The 16,457-nt window shown below is 37.9% G+C and overlaps 1 protein-coding gene across 2 annotated transcripts in view; it reads right to left on the reverse strand.

Annotated features, from left to right (window-relative positions):
* Window positions 1–16,457, reverse strand: part of GDAP2 (ganglioside induced differentiation associated protein 2) — a 71,109-nt gene that overhangs the window by 35,526 nt on the left and 19,126 nt on the right. The window contains exons 4-9 of one of the 2 annotated variants that reach the window (XM_081815785.1): window positions 15,235–15,388; window positions 14,740–14,828; window positions 14,454–14,510; window positions 9,550–9,626; window positions 7,990–8,149; window positions 5,829–5,985 (exon numbers count right to left, since the gene is read on the reverse strand). In XM_081815785.1, the coding sequence (XP_081671911.1) occupies window positions 5,829–5,985; window positions 7,990–8,149; window positions 9,550–9,626; window positions 14,454–14,510; window positions 14,740–14,828; window positions 15,235–15,388 (694 nt within the window). The remainder of the gene's footprint in view (window positions 1–5,828; window positions 5,986–7,989; window positions 8,150–9,549; window positions 9,627–14,453; window positions 14,511–14,739; window positions 14,829–15,234; window positions 15,389–16,457) is intronic. The other variant, XM_006745888.3, reaches the window with a different exon arrangement.

Genomic DNA, 16,457 nt, shown 5'->3' on the forward strand with positions numbered 1-16,457 from the left:
CTTAAAGACTTTTCTGATGAGATCAGTGGCAATATTAACAAATATAATTTTTTGATATTGTGTAATGATATGTATCATTATTTAGGAGATCTGAATAATTCAGTGAATCAATATTTTCCAAAAGACAATGCACCATGTTATAAATTCATGCTGTAAATTCCCATTATAAAATCCATTCAAAGAGCAGGATAGAACAAACATTTTAATATAACAGAATATAAAAATTCATGGATATGCTTTGAGATTCCATATTACAACTAAACTTTAAGAAACTACCACTTATCAGGGTGGCTCAGTCGTTAAGCATCTGCCTTCGGCTCAGGTCATGATCTCAGGGTCCTGGGATCGAGCCCCGCATCGGGCTCCCTGCTCAGTGGGAAGCCTGCTTCTCCCTCTCCCACTCCCCCTGCTTGCGTTCCCTCTCTTGCTATCTCTCTGTCAAATAAATAAATAAAATCTTAAAAAAAAAAAAGAAACTACTACTTGTCAAGTTATGTTATAATATCAAAGAATATCACAAGTTATTTGAAAAGTCTATTAACATACTCCTCCCCTTTCTAATTATATATCTGAGTGAGGTTAGATTTTCTTTATATACTTCACCCAACATAACTTATTCCAAACATTTAAACATTTGCAAAAATGTAAAACAGTGCCATATCTTCTCACTCATTTTTTAAAATAGTTATTTTTCAAAAAAACATGATGGGTTATTTTTATTTATTTATTTTTTCCCTGTGAAGATCTATTTTATTTTATTATGTCATGTTAATCACCAAACATTACATCATTAGTTTTTATGTAGTGTTCCACAATTCATTGTTTGTGTATAACACCCAGTGCTCCATGCAGTATGTACCCTCTTTAATACCCATCACCAGGCTAGCCCATCCCCCCACCCCCTCCCCTCTAGAACCCTCACTTTGTTTCTCAGAGTCCATCGTCTCTCATGGTTCGTCTCCCCCTCCGATTTCCCCCCCTTCATTTTTCCCTTCCTGCTATCTTCTTCTTTTTTTTTTTTAACATGTATTATTTATTTCAGAGGTACAGGTCTGTGATTCAACAGTCTTACACAATTCACAGCGCTCACCATAGCACATACCCTCCCCAATGTCTATCACTCAGCCACCCCATCCCTCCCACCCCCCACCACTCGAGCAACCCTCAGTTTGTTTCCTGAGATTAAGAATTCCTCATATCAGTTGAGATCATATGACACACGTCTTTCTCTGATTGACTTACTTCGCTCAGCATAATACCATGATGGGTTATTTTTAAATAAATTAATAAATAATTTCTCATATGATAAATATTGGTAGGTACAAACCATGTAAACAAAAGCTCTCTGGAGTCCTCAACAATTTTTAAGAGTGCAAAGGGCACCTGAGACCAAATCGTTTGCGAACCACTGCCTTCGACTATAAAAAGGTACTCAGACCTAGCAGTGCATGAATCACAAAGTGAAAAAGTTTCAAAATATATACAGATGCCAAAGTCCCAGTCACGTGAGGGACAGCCCCTTCACTGTATTTAAAGAAAAATATTTGCCAAATGATTCTTACACATGACAAACTTAGAAACCACCGAAACTATCATGGTGATTGTGACAACCTTTGAAAAAGCTATTCATTGCTGCCCCCTAGTGGCAAATTTGCTTTCATTTCTAAAAATAAAATCTGAATAAAATGAAGACCAGAAACTCAGCCAGACACAACATTCTAATTCTGTAAGGAACTCCAGAGGTCATCTAGTCCACTCCCAGTTTATAGATGGAGGCTTACAACAACCACACATCACTGCAATATACTGTGATAAATGATATGCTATGCTTTGGTTAAGTACAGGGTATGAAAAAAAAATACAGGAGGAGGCGTCTATTCCAGACTTCTCTTCCGTCTATCCTGGCTTATGTCCAGGAAGATAAATTTCCAGAGGCAATTACTGTTAAGCTGAAACCTGGAAAGTGGGCAGGAATTAAAGGATGAGGGTATTCCAGTCAAAAGGGATGGCAAATACCAAAGCTAAAAGGTAAAATAGACCATGATTTGCTCAGTACCGAGTAGAACAGCAGTGACCAATTTCAAGAGCTTGCTAAGTACCAGGTACTCACAACAACCCTATGAGATGTTAACCTCTCAACCAACCCTATAAAGTAATGCTGATATGAACTGTTTAGAGTTTATCATTTTTTTTTCCTTTAGAACTTTTTGAAAAGCAGCTAGTTTTCCAAGGACAGTTAATCCTGGGAAAAGCTTACCCAGAAGTACATAAGCTACTTTCCTTTATGCTTTAAAAAGGACTTATTAGGAATTGCTTTAGAAAACACCATAAGATACCTAAGAATAAACCTAACCAAAGAGGCAAAGGATCTGTACTCTGAAAACTACAGAATACTCATGAAAGAAATTGAGGAAGACACAAAGAAATGGAAAAACGTTCCATGCTCATGGATTGGAAGAACAAATATTGTTAAAATGTCTATGCTACAGGCTGAGGGAAGATGGGAACCGAGATCAGTCCTGAGCTCTAGCTGCCACTGCTCTTGCTGCTGCTGCCTCATGGGCAGGTCTATTTCTAGGGAAATTTAGGAGGTTCTATTTTTAATCCTCTCACCTTTAATGTATAACTACACTGTTGCATTTGAAGACATGAGATCAGATTCTGAGTTCTAAAGAGAGCCTTTCTATTAAAAATATATTTTAGAACAGGTTGAACGTGGGCACATATCCTAGAGTGCTGTTTTCTAAGACTAACAGCCACCACAAGAGATTTTGGGGTGGGAAATTTGTTTATGAATATATTTTATGTATCTTTTAAAACTTCAACTTTTTAATAAGCGAGGGAAATTTTTTACATGTGAAGTGGTTAGATCTTAAGTGTATAGTTCAATGACTTATGACAATGTTTGCACTTGCATAACCAACAGCCAACTCAAGACAGAAAACATTTCCTTCAACCCAGAAAATTCCCTTGTGCCCCCTTCCAATCTTTCCCCACCATCAGCAACCACTTCTTTAATTTCTGTCACTATGGATTACTTTTGCTTGTTCTTGAACTTCACATAAATGTAATCATATAGTATATACCCTTGTGTCCGACTTGTTTGCTCAACAGAGAGTTCTAGAGATTTATTTATTTATAATGTTGTTGACTATATCAGCAGTTCATACGTTCTTATCATGAAGTAGTATTGCATTATATAAATATAATACAATTTGTTTATTCCTTCTCCTATTAATAGACATTTGGTTTGTGTACAATGTTTGTCTATTATTTAAAAAGCTACTAAATACATTCTTGTAAAAGTCAAAAAAAAAGAGTCTATGCTATGCAAAGCAATCTATACATTCAATGCAATCCCTATCAAAATACCATCAACATTTTTCACAGAGCTAGAACAAATAATCCTAAAATTTGTATGGAACCAGCAAAGACCCCGAATAGCCAGAGGAATGTTGAAAAAGGAAACCAAAGCTGGTGGCATCACAATTCCGGACTTCCAGCTCTATTACAAAGCTCTAATCATCAAGACAGTATGGTACTGGCACAAAAACAGACACATAGATCAATGGAACAGAAGAGAGAACCCAGAAATGGACCTCAACTCTGTGGTCAACTAATCTTCGACAAAGCAGGAAAGAAAGTCCAATGGAAAAAAGACAGTCTCTTCAACAAATGCTGTTGGGAAAACTGGAGAGCCACATGCAGAAGAATGAAACTGGACCATTGTCTTACACCATACACAAAAATAGACTCAAAATGGATGAAAGACCTAAATGTGAGACAGGAATCCATCAAAATCCTAGAGGAGAACACAGGCAGCAACCTCTTTGACCCTGGCCGCAGCAACTTCTTGCTAGACACATCTACAAAGGCAAAGGAAACAAAAGGAAAAACAAATTATTGGGACTTCATCAAGATAAAAAGCTTTTGCTTGGGCACCTGGGTGGCTCAGTCGGTTAAGCGTCTGCTTTTGGCTAAGGTCATGATCCCAGGGTCCTGGGATCAAGCCCCACGTTGGGCTCCTTGCTCAGCAGGGAGCCTGCTTCTGCTTCTCCCTCTCGTCCCTGCTTGTGCTCTCTCTATCTCTGTCTCTTGCTCTCTCTCAAATAAATAAATAAAAATCTTCAAAAAAAAGAAAAAAGAAAAAAAAAAGCTTTTGCACAGCAGAGGAAACAGTCGACAAAACCAAAAGACAACCTACAAAATGGGAGAAGATATTTGCAAATGCCTTATCAGATAAAGGCTAGTATCCAAGATCTATAAAGAACTTATCAAACTCAACACCCAAAGAACAAGTAATCCAAGCAAGAAATGGGCAGAAGACATGAACAGACATTTCTCCAAAGAAGATATCCAAATAGCCAACAGACACATGGAAAAATGCTCAACATCACTTGGCATCAGGGAAATACAAATCAAAACCTCAATGAGATACCACCTTACACCAGTCAGAATGGCTAAAATTAACAGGTCAGGAAAGGACAGATGTTGGCGAACATAGGAGAAAGGGGAACTCTCCTACACTGTTGGTGGGAATGCAAGCTGGTATAGTCACTCTGGAAAACAGTATGCAGGTTCCTCAAAAAGTTGAAAATAGAGCTGCCCTATGATCCAGCAATTGCACTACTGGGTATTTACCCTAAAGATACAAATATAGTGATCCAAAAGGACACGAGCACCCCAATGTTTATAGCAGCAATGTCCACAACAGCCAAACCATGGAAAGAACCCAGATGTCCACCGACAGAAGAATGGATAAAAAAGATGTTGTGTATATATATACAATGGAATATTACTCAAACATCCAAAAAAAAATATCTTGGGGCACCTGGGTGGCTCAGTCGGTTAAGCATCTGCCTTCGGCTCAGGTCACGATCCCAGGGTCCTGGGATCAAGCCCCACACTGGGCTCCCTGCTCAGTGGGGAGTCTGCTTCTCCCTTTCCTGCTCCCCCTGCTTGTGCTCTCTTCCACTTTGTCAAATAAATAAATAAAATCTTAAAAAAAAAAAATCTTGCATTTGCAACGACATGGATGGAACTAGAGGGTATTACGCTAAGCAAAATAAGTCAGAGAAAGACAATTATAGGATTTCACTCAAATGTGGAAATTAAGAAACAAAACAGAGGAGCATAGGGGAAGAGAGGGAAAAATAAAACAAGACAAAATCAGAGGGAGACAAACCATAAGAGACTCTTAACCATAGCAAACAAACTGAGGGCTGCTGAAGGGGGGGTGCGGAGATGGGGTAACAGGGTGATGGACATTAAGGAGAGCACAGGATGTAGAGAGCACTGGATGTTATATAAAACTGATGAATCACTGACCTCTACCTCTGAAACTAATAATATACTATGTTAATTAATTGAATTTAAATTAAAAAAGAAAACACCTGAAAGAAATGGAATGGCTTTATAAGGTCCTTGGGATAAATCAGGGAGAAATAAAGTGCTTTTAAATTTAACAAAACGATAGATTATGCTTTAATTATAAATACAGTAAAGTAAAAACTTCAAAACTCTGTCTTTCCCTGTGTCTACTTTTAGAACCTAACTTCACCGAGAGGCACTAAAATTACAGCAGGAAGATCAGGAGCTCTGAAATCAGATGCGCATCTGAACACTGGTTTCACCACATACTAACTGTGACCATCGATAAAATTAACTTTGAATTTGTGCATCTACAAAATGGGGACGATATCCTCCTCCATGGATTGTCATGAAGAATAAATAAGAATACGTTTTATGTAGATCATTTAGCAGATGTAGGCTCCTTGCTTATTTCTCCTGTCCTTCTATGTCTATCAGGCCAAAGGGGTTTGCCTTACTTTCTTTGATGCTGCTTCTGCAGGGCTGCCTCTGATAACTGTCCCTGAAGGATCAGTCTTCTTTGCTTGTCAATATCTCCTTCCATTCGAGCAAAAGCATGAGAGCCGATGAAAGAGAGGTCAACTCCCAAGCCTTCAGCCTCCTCTTCTTGGCTGTCTGTAACAAAAATACTATAAATAGAGAGCTTATGACAAAACTTGACAGTAAATGCTACATTGTGAATGCTGCAATAGGGATGACTGTGACATAATAAAAAAAACTAGGGTTGAGGGTATATTTTTGAGAATCAAACTGAAATCAGATTCATATCTGAAGAACTGAAATAACGCAAGAAACCACCTGTCCCTGTGTGACAGAAGTTTTAGGAATACATGAAATCAAATCAGATGACCTGGGTGTAATTGAGGAAGGAAAGAGCAGAATGTAATGATAAGCAGAAAGATAGAATTAATTACACTTTATGTAGGTTTAAAGAAGGGCTATAGCACTGCATCTAACGAAAGAGAAATATAAAGAACAAATGTTTGGGGTCATTTATCCAGAACTACTTAAGGAGGGAGCACATGATAAATTGACACAAAAACTGGAGTCCTTTTGTCAGATAACTCTCAATGGCAGAAGGCTGGACCAGGACTGCAGAGTAGGATCCACATTCACTAAGATACGTTTTCATTCTAATTTAGCATCCTGGTTTTCTGCAGTGGTCATGCTGACATAATCATCTGACCCATAAGAGTTCCAGTTTTCACTACAAATTATTTCTAATCTATCCAGATGACCATTTTATGTTTGGCTAGAAGTCAGTACTTTGGGAACGGGTCATCTATCTCTTAGTGTGTTCCCCACTGCTTTACTAGCTTTGTTTAAAAAAAACAAAAAAACCCAACTTTTTTTTCTTAAACAACAACAAAAAATGCCTTGGACCATGGGGAGCTTCCCAAGGCAATGCCACTACTTGAAACCCAGTCAGGTGGGCCATCCAGCTGGGATTTTCTTATATCTATTTCACCTCCTTAAACTGTGACAGGCCAACGGCTGAAAAGAGTGTGCTTTTACGAAAAATACCCATGAACAAATCAAGTAAAACTGATTTTACATCTATTTTAACAGACTGAACATTCTAATTGAAAATATTTATGAATACTAGGTCTTACATCTATGAGGTAATTAAGCACTCTTTGAAAATGGTAGACCCAAGGAACCCTTTGGTTAATGAGTTAGCCTAATCTACTGCCCAGAATTACGATCTCAAATTGGGTTTGCAATTATTACTCCTTGTCATACAAAATGCATTTATGCATTTAGGAAAAACTATATTCTACAGTGGTGGTCATGATCATGAGGATTCCCAAATAACTTTGGGCATACCCTAAAGTACCTGGGTAGCCCTCCAGCAAAGCTTGGTTCAGACATTTCCTGATGGTACACCACTTATAATTCCCTCCATTTGACTTAAGGCTGTGTACTGGTGATAAAAAGGAGATGAGCAGCCTTCTACAGATTTTAACTTGATGCTCATTTAAAAGCGTTCATGGTAGGAATCTCATAGTAATTCCTAAGCTGCCGAATTTTCAGAGCAAGTTCTAGCACTGAAGCTTGTGAGGCATGTCTCCATAACTCCACACAAGGAGTTATGACCTCAACCGTGTACCCATGAAGATCATTATTAGCTGTCATACAGCACAGATTCAGAAGGGCTCCCATCCTACCGTGCTCTACCATTGCTTCAAACTACATGAGAATATAACCTAAAGAAACAAAACAAGTGTTAATGGTATTCTTGTCTTAGTATTTAATGTTAGGTCTGGCTTTTGGAGGATATTGTTAAAGCTGCTGAAAATTTTAGATGATTATGTACTTGATTACTGTCTCAACAGGGTCCTGCATACAACTATAAACTTCACGAGGATGCAAATGTTGTTATATCCACCTCTGGATCTCTACTGCCTAACAGACTTGATGTTGTGTGTGTGTGTATAAATATATATATTTTAACTTAAAAGACTAAATTTTAACAAGAATAAGACTCAAAACATCTAAGTTGGTCTTGAACTTAATGTTACACCCATAGAGAGCTCTCCGAAGGTAGACTGAACTTTCTCCTCATTGGTGGTTATCAGTCCCCGATAAAAGAGGGAAATTAAGAAAAGCAGAACTCACCCTCTGGGGCACCAGGTTTTTCACTTATTCTAATCTGCCGTTCAGGTACCACAGGCTCCCCTTCTGCATTTCCAATATCTGCAGGTAGGTATGGCAATGATCGACATTCCTCCTTTAGTGACCTTGGGAAGTACAGAGGTAGCAGCTTTTGGTAAGTAGCCTGTGTCAGAAAAGCAAGACATTCTGTGAAAAATAATGAAGTAATGAAGCACGCCAGCTTAGTGCTGTTCCAGACACAGCGAAGAAAGCCTCCATCAAGAATAAAAACCTAAGCTCAACTAGATGCTATCTGGGACCCTCAAGCAGTTCTTATGTTAAAGGTCAGGATACTGTCAGGTGGTCAAGTTAAACGTGACTCCCATCCTGGCAACTTCAGGTCAGCGAACCTGGAATGCATAAGTCCTGCCACTCCTGTCCTATTGTCATTTGCCCCTCCCCAGGAATATCTTTATTTATTTTTTACGATGATTTCAAGTTTATCACCTCCCATAGGAAGCATTTCCTAACCCTGTGCAGGCTGGAGTTCCTATCTATTCCATACCTCCATTAATGCACTTACCATAATTATCATAACTTATCTGAACTGTCTGTCCCCACCAATAGACAATGGATTCCTTCAGGACAATGACCCTCACTTGTTCACTGGTGTATTTCCAGAATCTAGTGTAATAAACCTGGATGCTACAGACACTCAATAAAAGATCACTGAATGAATAGGTAAACCAGATAAAACAAGAAGAGATAGCAAACAAGCAAATGTGCCTCATTTTAGCAATTTCAAAAGTATTTATATATCATGTATATAGCTATTAATACCATGAATGGATATTTCACATGTGTTAACTCATTCATCACTAAACTCCTGTGGTGTAAGTACTACTAATACTCCTATTTTATCAAAGCACAGACAGGTTAAGTAACTTGCCCAAGGTCACAAAACTGCAAAATAATACAAGCTGAACTGGATGGAGCATACTAAAACTAAATAAAATTTAAAAAGGGTTAAAAAAAATAAATAAAGCCATAAAAAAAATAAAAAGGGTTAAAAAAAAAACACCTCATTTTCTAAAATGGCTCTAAATTAAACTGAAACATACTAAACCTAATTACACACAACAAAGCAAAACATAAACCTCACAACTTAATCAATGCTAGTCACTAGGCTAGGCTGTCATGTTTCCAGGCAAGGTAGACCCAAAGCTTTTCCAGCACAGCAATTTTCTAGTTATACTGCCCAAGCACCCAGTACTCAGATTATAAGGTGATGCCTCGAGAGGTTTTAAGAGCTAATACAGGGAACAAAGCAGAACAACTCCACCTTGTAAGATTTCACTAAGTGAAAACAGTTTAGCAGTAAAAACATTATCAAAATGCTCCTTCTTGACTTGTTTTTAGTATCTAATATGCGTTCATTTCAACAAAGGATGGTAAGCCCCACTGCCAAATACATACACAGATACCTAGGATTTGCCTGCTGACAATTCAGTAAATAGAGAATGATGAGACAAAGGCAAACAAGTAAAAATAAGATTTAAACAATGAAACATAATTACAAAATACCTCTTCTAGTTCAGAGACAGCAAATACTACTTTTTCAATGGTCTCCCCATGAATTTCTAGGAATCTCCTTACAGTGCCTAAGGAAAGGAATAGAAAAAATGATTCAATAAATAAGAAATACCTGTGTGAAGAAAATTCAAACTCTTCAAAGTTTTATTTTTATAATGGATCACTACTCATTTCAGTCAGGTCTCTGCTCAATGACACCTCATCAGTGAAGCCTGCCCAGAGTACCGTATTTAAAAATCCTTCTCTGACTTGCTTTCCTCCAGAGCAAATATTACATTTTGTGGAGTTTCTTATTTTATATCTTCTCTGCCCTCCCTACCCCATCTGCTAGAATGAAAGTACCTCAACAGCAAGAGCTTTATTTACTGCGTTATTGCCAGCTTCTAGAACAGTGCCTGGCCATAGAAGATGCTGATTCCAGACAATTCTTCCTTACCCAGTATATTTTTATTCCCTGGGGCCTCTCTCTCTGACCATTTAGTTAACAGTATTCAATGACCTACTCAGCACTGCATCCCTGTCAAAATCCCATTGACCAAAGGTGAATTTTTTTTTTGATTTCTATGTTATCCTGATTCTTCTCTATCAATTTCCTATCAATGAATCCTAATGGCCTTTTCTTAGTCCTTACCTCACTAGAGATTTCATTAGCTTTAGTTTTATGTGCCCATGCCCTACCTTTTAAAATGTTGTCCTCCACGTTTCTGTCCTCCACATTTATTTTCTTGATATATATATATATATAAATAGATCAATTTTTGATATCAATTCTTGATATCATCAATTCTTGATAGCAACATCATCAATATCAAGAAATATATATATATGTATGTATATTCTCTTTAGCTCACCAATTTGCTGGCTTAGCACCAATGTAAATATTTATATTTTCAAATCTTTATATTCTGTTTTCTGAATAAAAGAGCTGAATTCCCTACTGCCTACTGGGCATATCTGCCTAGATAACCCAGAGGCCTCAAACTCTGAAGGTCCGAAACTGACCTCCATCTTTTCCAGCCAAAATCTGTTCCTCTACCCATATTCTTTATTTTATCACATAGCAACATCAAATCACTCATCCAAGCTCAAATCCTGAATTTTTTTTAACACTTTTTTCACCTCTTCCTTCATCCTGCATTTTCAATGGGTTCTCATATCCTTTATTTCTACTGCTATTTCTAACATCCATTCCTTCTCTCTTCCAGCTGCTCTCAGGATCTTAATGCTCATGAAGCCTTCAGCAATAAGCTCTTGCTTTCTTGTTTCTCTCTTTTCCAGGTCTATATATTCACTGTTGCTTGAGTTACCTTCCTTCCCTTGTCACCCTCCTTACTAAGTAATTCTGAGGCTCTGCACTGCTTGTAGATTAGGATCTAAGTCCCCAGCAAGGTTCGCCACATTTGGACCTCAACTGGCCACCCCTCCAACCCTGCCCTTTAGTCCTATTTCCCACTATTCCTCCCACAGGCCTTACTTTCAGCAAATTGGCTTCTTTGCTGTACTCAGAATATTCCATTTAACTTTCATGCTATCCTGCCTCTGCTTGCATGGTTACCTTTGACTAGAATACCATTCATTCACCATGATCTTCTATTAGTCAAGTCCTACTCATTTTTCAAGATCCAGTTCAAGGCCATCTGGTTTGTACAGAACTCCATCCTTCCTTGTGTTCCTTCTATAACCTGAATGGCCCTCCATTTGTGAACTTCTCATTGCATTTTATAGCTAGACTGTGAGCTTTCTGAAGGCCAAGTATATCTTACATTAATATTACCAGAACCTAGCACATCTTAAGATATGGCAAACAACTGTTCAAAAATAATTAGTAGCTGGAGTAACATTTTATGGGGCTGGTTATCTACATATTGCCTACCTTGTTTACTACTGTATCTCGAGAATCTAAGACCCATTTGTTGAAGGACTAAACTATTTAGAATTCTTCCTCTGTTAGGTGACAAATTTATTTTTCATTTCTCTCTCTATTCTGCTTTAATGATTTTCTAAAACTGAATTTTCCAAAAGGGATTTTCTTTTATTTTGACACCAAGGTTTTTTCTTTTTTTTTTAAGATTTTATTTAGAGATAGAGTGTGCGCGAGCGTGTGTGAGCAGGGGGAGGAGCAGAGGAAAAAGGACAAGCAGACTCCACACTGAACACGGAGCCCGACATGGGGCCCGATCCCACGACCCTGAGCTGAAACCAAGAGTCGGACGCTTAAGCGACTAAGCCACCCAGGCACCCTGACACCAAGTTTTAATTAATGTTCACATATAGTGGTTTCCCAGCATACAATTGTAGGATTTCCAATGCAAGACAAAATACAATACCAGAGAGTAACCAAACTGAATTCCCTCAGCAGAATTCATTAAGAAAAGTAATTCTGCAAAAAGGAGAAAACAAAGAGTGATGTCATGGCTATAATATTTTAGTACCAACTGCCAATTCAAATGGTTTCTTTCAGAGTTTCATCTGTGCGCTATTCTTTGCAACCAACCAGGATGTCATGAACCTAACTTTTAGTGAAAACCCTTTAACTGGGGAGAATGACATCTGGGGCATTAAAATTCCCAACATGGAAACACAATAAGAACAAACAGCGTCATCCTTTTTCTCACCACTGTATTCTCTTTTATATAGCACAGGGTCTCCTACATAATCACTCAAAGTTTTGCTGAATTAATAAATAACCTGATAAATTTATTTCAATGCAGAGGTTTCTTTAGGCTTCTAATGGAGAAGAATTGAACTGTACATGAACCAAGAAAAAAAAGACAAACAGTCTTGATATATCTATCAGAGGATATTCCTTAGGTTTCAAATGAAATAAATTTTGGTAATAGTTTAATAAGTAGGAAAGAGTTTGGTACTAAGGACTTAGAGTTACATTTATTAGATTTGTTCTTGGCCCATATATGCTGCAAAAGTATACAAGCCATTGATTTCCCAAATGCTCAGAAAGTGTGTGAGCAAAGGCCACAACTGTTTATATGTATTTTTTTTTTAATGAGATGCTACAGTTTTACTATCAGATTTAAGGTGCAATAAGTCAAAGAGGCCTTATATAAGTTGACTTGTCCATCTTTATGTTTTCCATTTCACTTGTGCTAATTCAATTCTTAGAAATTGCTTCATCTAAGTCCCTTAGGCCACTGTTGATTTTCACCTGCTCTTACTACAATTACTGCTCAAAGTTAACACCTCTAGGGTAAATCGAGTGATTTATCAAGTGATTTAGCTTGGGAAACAGAGATGGTGAGACTGGTAGAATTGGGATCAAAAAACAGTCTTCTGGACTCCTTTTTCAGATGCTTTTCTATAAAATGTTGCTTCCTCTTTGAATTCTGACCTATATGATTACTTTAATAAGAAATAGAGACATAAAAAAAGACTTAGCTCAAGGTATGGGATGATGGGGCAAGGACTAAGGAATCAGAGAATGTCAAGACCTGCCAAGAGCTTTGCCAAAAAGAATTACACAAAGGCAGGAACTTTGCTTTGGTAAGGCACCATTCAGAATATATGCAGAGTATCGATAACATATGAGTTTCCTACTGAAGTAGTTCTAACCTCAAGCATAATTGAATTATGTAGTATAACAGAGAAGTTACTAGACTTGGGAGTCAGGAATCTACATAACCTTGAGAACATGATAAATTTCTGAGCTTTTTTATTTGTAAAATGGACACCTGAAACACAGGGCTGTTGAGGAAACAAAATGGAACTTCTTTATGCCTTTTTAAAACATGTATTTCTTAAGCAAGTATCATAGGTAAAGCATTCCTGACATATGAAAGCACTGGAAATGCAAAGATGAAAAGACTTCTGCTCTTCAAGAAGCTCAGTCTAATATATATAAATCATTAACTATAAAATATTAAATTTACTATAAGATCTTTGACTTCTAAATCTTAAGTCTTAGAAGTAGCTAATTATTAAATAAGATTACTTATGTCATAACTGACCCTAAATTCTAGGCTATAGACTTATAGGCTAATAATAATTTTATACATTGGAATATCTCTGTGATTTTTTGGTGGATATAAGGCTTTCAGCTCCTCCTCTTTAAATTCTAGAGATAGAAAGGGGTCTTAAAGATCATTTGGTGTAGTTTTCCTCTTCAATGAGGAGTATCTGCAACAGATGGTCATTTAGCTTCCGCATTAATATTCCCAGTGACAAGAAGTTCACTTAAAATACCTTTCCATTACAGAGTCCTATCTCAAGTGGGACCAAGTCTCTTTCTTTGTGACATAGTCTTTGACCTGCCTTCTACCATTGGAGGTCTTATCTACAATCCTTACCAGAATCTATGAGCTTCCTGAAATTGCACACAAATTCCCTCTATATGTACATTCCTCTGGGGAAAGGGTCCACAGCTTTCCTTCAGCTGATGCTCAATTTAATTTACGATGGCTCCCAAAATGGTTCAGAACACTGCTCTCAAAATGTAGCACAGAATAAGCTTACAATGAGACTCCTTTAGACATTCGAAGATGAGAACCATATATGCTGAAACAATGCATGGTCTTCTTTAGGAGAAATACCACTAATGTTTCAAACTGTTTGCTCTCCAGTTTGTCAGTGTCTCATATTAGACAGGACACCCAGAACTACATACAAATGTGTAGATGTGGTCTGAACCTGCATATAATACAGTGAGATCATGGGTTCTCTCGAGCTAAACATCCTATTTTTATATCACATATATGACATTCTGTCTCATTATGATTGAGCCCAGTCTTTTTTAAACCTCAATGCAAGGATTTATACTCAAGTAGCACCTGTGAAAGCTGCTGTTTCAACTACAAAGTGCTATATAAATATTATATTATGAAATCTCTTTTGGATTCATTGTTACAGCCTGTTATAATTATTCTGAATATTGATTCAAATACCCAATGCGTTGGCCATAGTTCTTGGCCTGGTATCATTTCCCAATTTAATAGGCAAGTCTGTAGGAGAAAAGTGGAGAAAACGTCAACCTGAGAAAGTAAATCGAGCTCAGCAACTTAATACAAAGTTCTTTCCAGGATGCCATGATCTGTTCATCAAGAGATCTTCTTCAGCTATAACTACTTAACTAGTTACAAAAAAAAATCTGTAAGACTCAATTTATGTACGGCATCCCAATCCTACTTACAAAGTGCTCAATGAATGCACAGCATCTCCAATGTTACTTACGAAGTGCTATGTGTGTTGCATCCTCTAAAGGATAACCTCGTTTTGCAGAATTGATGACACAGAATCCCACAGAAGACATTGATTGCTCTCTGCAATCAAACAGAAAACACAAACCACCAACATTCGTAATACATACATATGTAAATAATTTAAAAATGCAGCTCAACTTCTCTTTCCCTACCCCCTCAACAAATCTATTATAACAGGTAATCCACTTGCACTTTTTAGTAATTACATCAATATTATAATTGTATCATTTGGGGGAAATATATTCCAAGTAAAGACTGAGTAAAATGGGAACAGGTTAAATTCTTTAGTCACCCAAATCCACTCCTTTTATCCTGCTAAGTGTGTGAAGATAATTAATTTTATCTTCAGAGTCCTCTTATGTGATTTAAATCCCTCAAAACTGACTTCCACAGCTAGGTTTCATTCTGAAGCTGGGGCCTTTCACAGTATACAGCATGCTGCTTCCAGGAAGTGAGTAAGCCGTACTTGGCCAGCTGAAGCACGTTTCTGTAGCAGCTGTACAGGGAACTCTCAGCAGCTGTGCGGTAGCGGCTCTTGTATTTAGGTCCCACCGTGTGAATGATGAACCGGGCAGCTAGATTAAATCCTTTTGTCAATTTGGCTTCACCTGTCCGGCAACCTGGGAACAATGGAGCGTACGTAAGTCATGGAGGTGTCAAGAAAAAAAAACAAAGTCAACAAAACAAGGCATGAAACAGAAAAGTAGTAAGAATTTTGAGAAATTTCAATTAAAAATATGGATTGAACACAAACATTTATCTCTGTTCCCAAAATGAGAGTGAAGCAATACAATAGGTATAAAAAACAGAGACAAAGAGAATGGGAGAGGACACGAAGCAGATAGGCATCATCAGAATTTTGGAAGGCAGAAAGTCAGTGGCCTCGACATAACTAATTTAGCAAGCAGAGAAACCTAACTGCTTGTAGAAATAGGGTCACCAATATGAAGCAAGCTGGTCTGTACTGAAAGGCAGTGTTGGATTCAAGATAGACTGCTTTGATTCAAATCTTGAGTCTTCCACCCTCCTGCTGTGCCACATGGGCAGGTGCTTGGCCTCTCCATGCCTCATTTTCCTATTTAATGGGAATACTACTGGTACTTACTTCACAGGTCTAAATGAGTTAATACATGCAAAGTACATACATGCATTATCTATTATTCTTATTGTTATTATTATTACAGAACAGTAGAAAGGCTCAAAAAGTGGAAACCTACGTACTTCTAAAAGCTATGACGTGAAGTGGGACTAAAGAGAGGAGGCTGAGTTAAATTTGCATAGAAACAGTCAAATCTGCAACAACCTTTTCCTCAGCCAGCACAGCGAGGTGATGATTTATCACCATAGCAGTGGGAAGGTTTACTCTCTGGAGATGCTGAACTAGAGTTTCTGGATCCCAGAACCTCAGGCATGGCTGAAAAGACAGGATTTAGTTAAAGTGTTACACTCAACAGTGATAGCTCTAGCCCTCTGCTCCTAATTGGCTTCTGAAACACAGACACCCACACTTACACCCCTGAAAGATTCCTTTCCAGGAAACTAAGAGGCCCAAACCAAAGGACTCACAGATTGTGACAACTAAACAACAAAACCCCAGGGCTCCTGCTCATCCTCTGCTTCTAGATCCACCAAGCAGTAACTCTTGCCCACGCACACAAAGCTTCCCTTCACTTTCTCAGTTCCTCCCTC

This window comes from Leptonychotes weddellii, chromosome 4, assembly GCF_054177405.1.
Source record: "Leptonychotes weddellii isolate Sample4059 chromosome 4, ASM5417740v2, whole genome shotgun sequence".
Classification (NCBI taxonomy): Eukaryota; Metazoa; Chordata; class Mammalia; order Carnivora; family Phocidae; genus Leptonychotes; species Leptonychotes weddellii.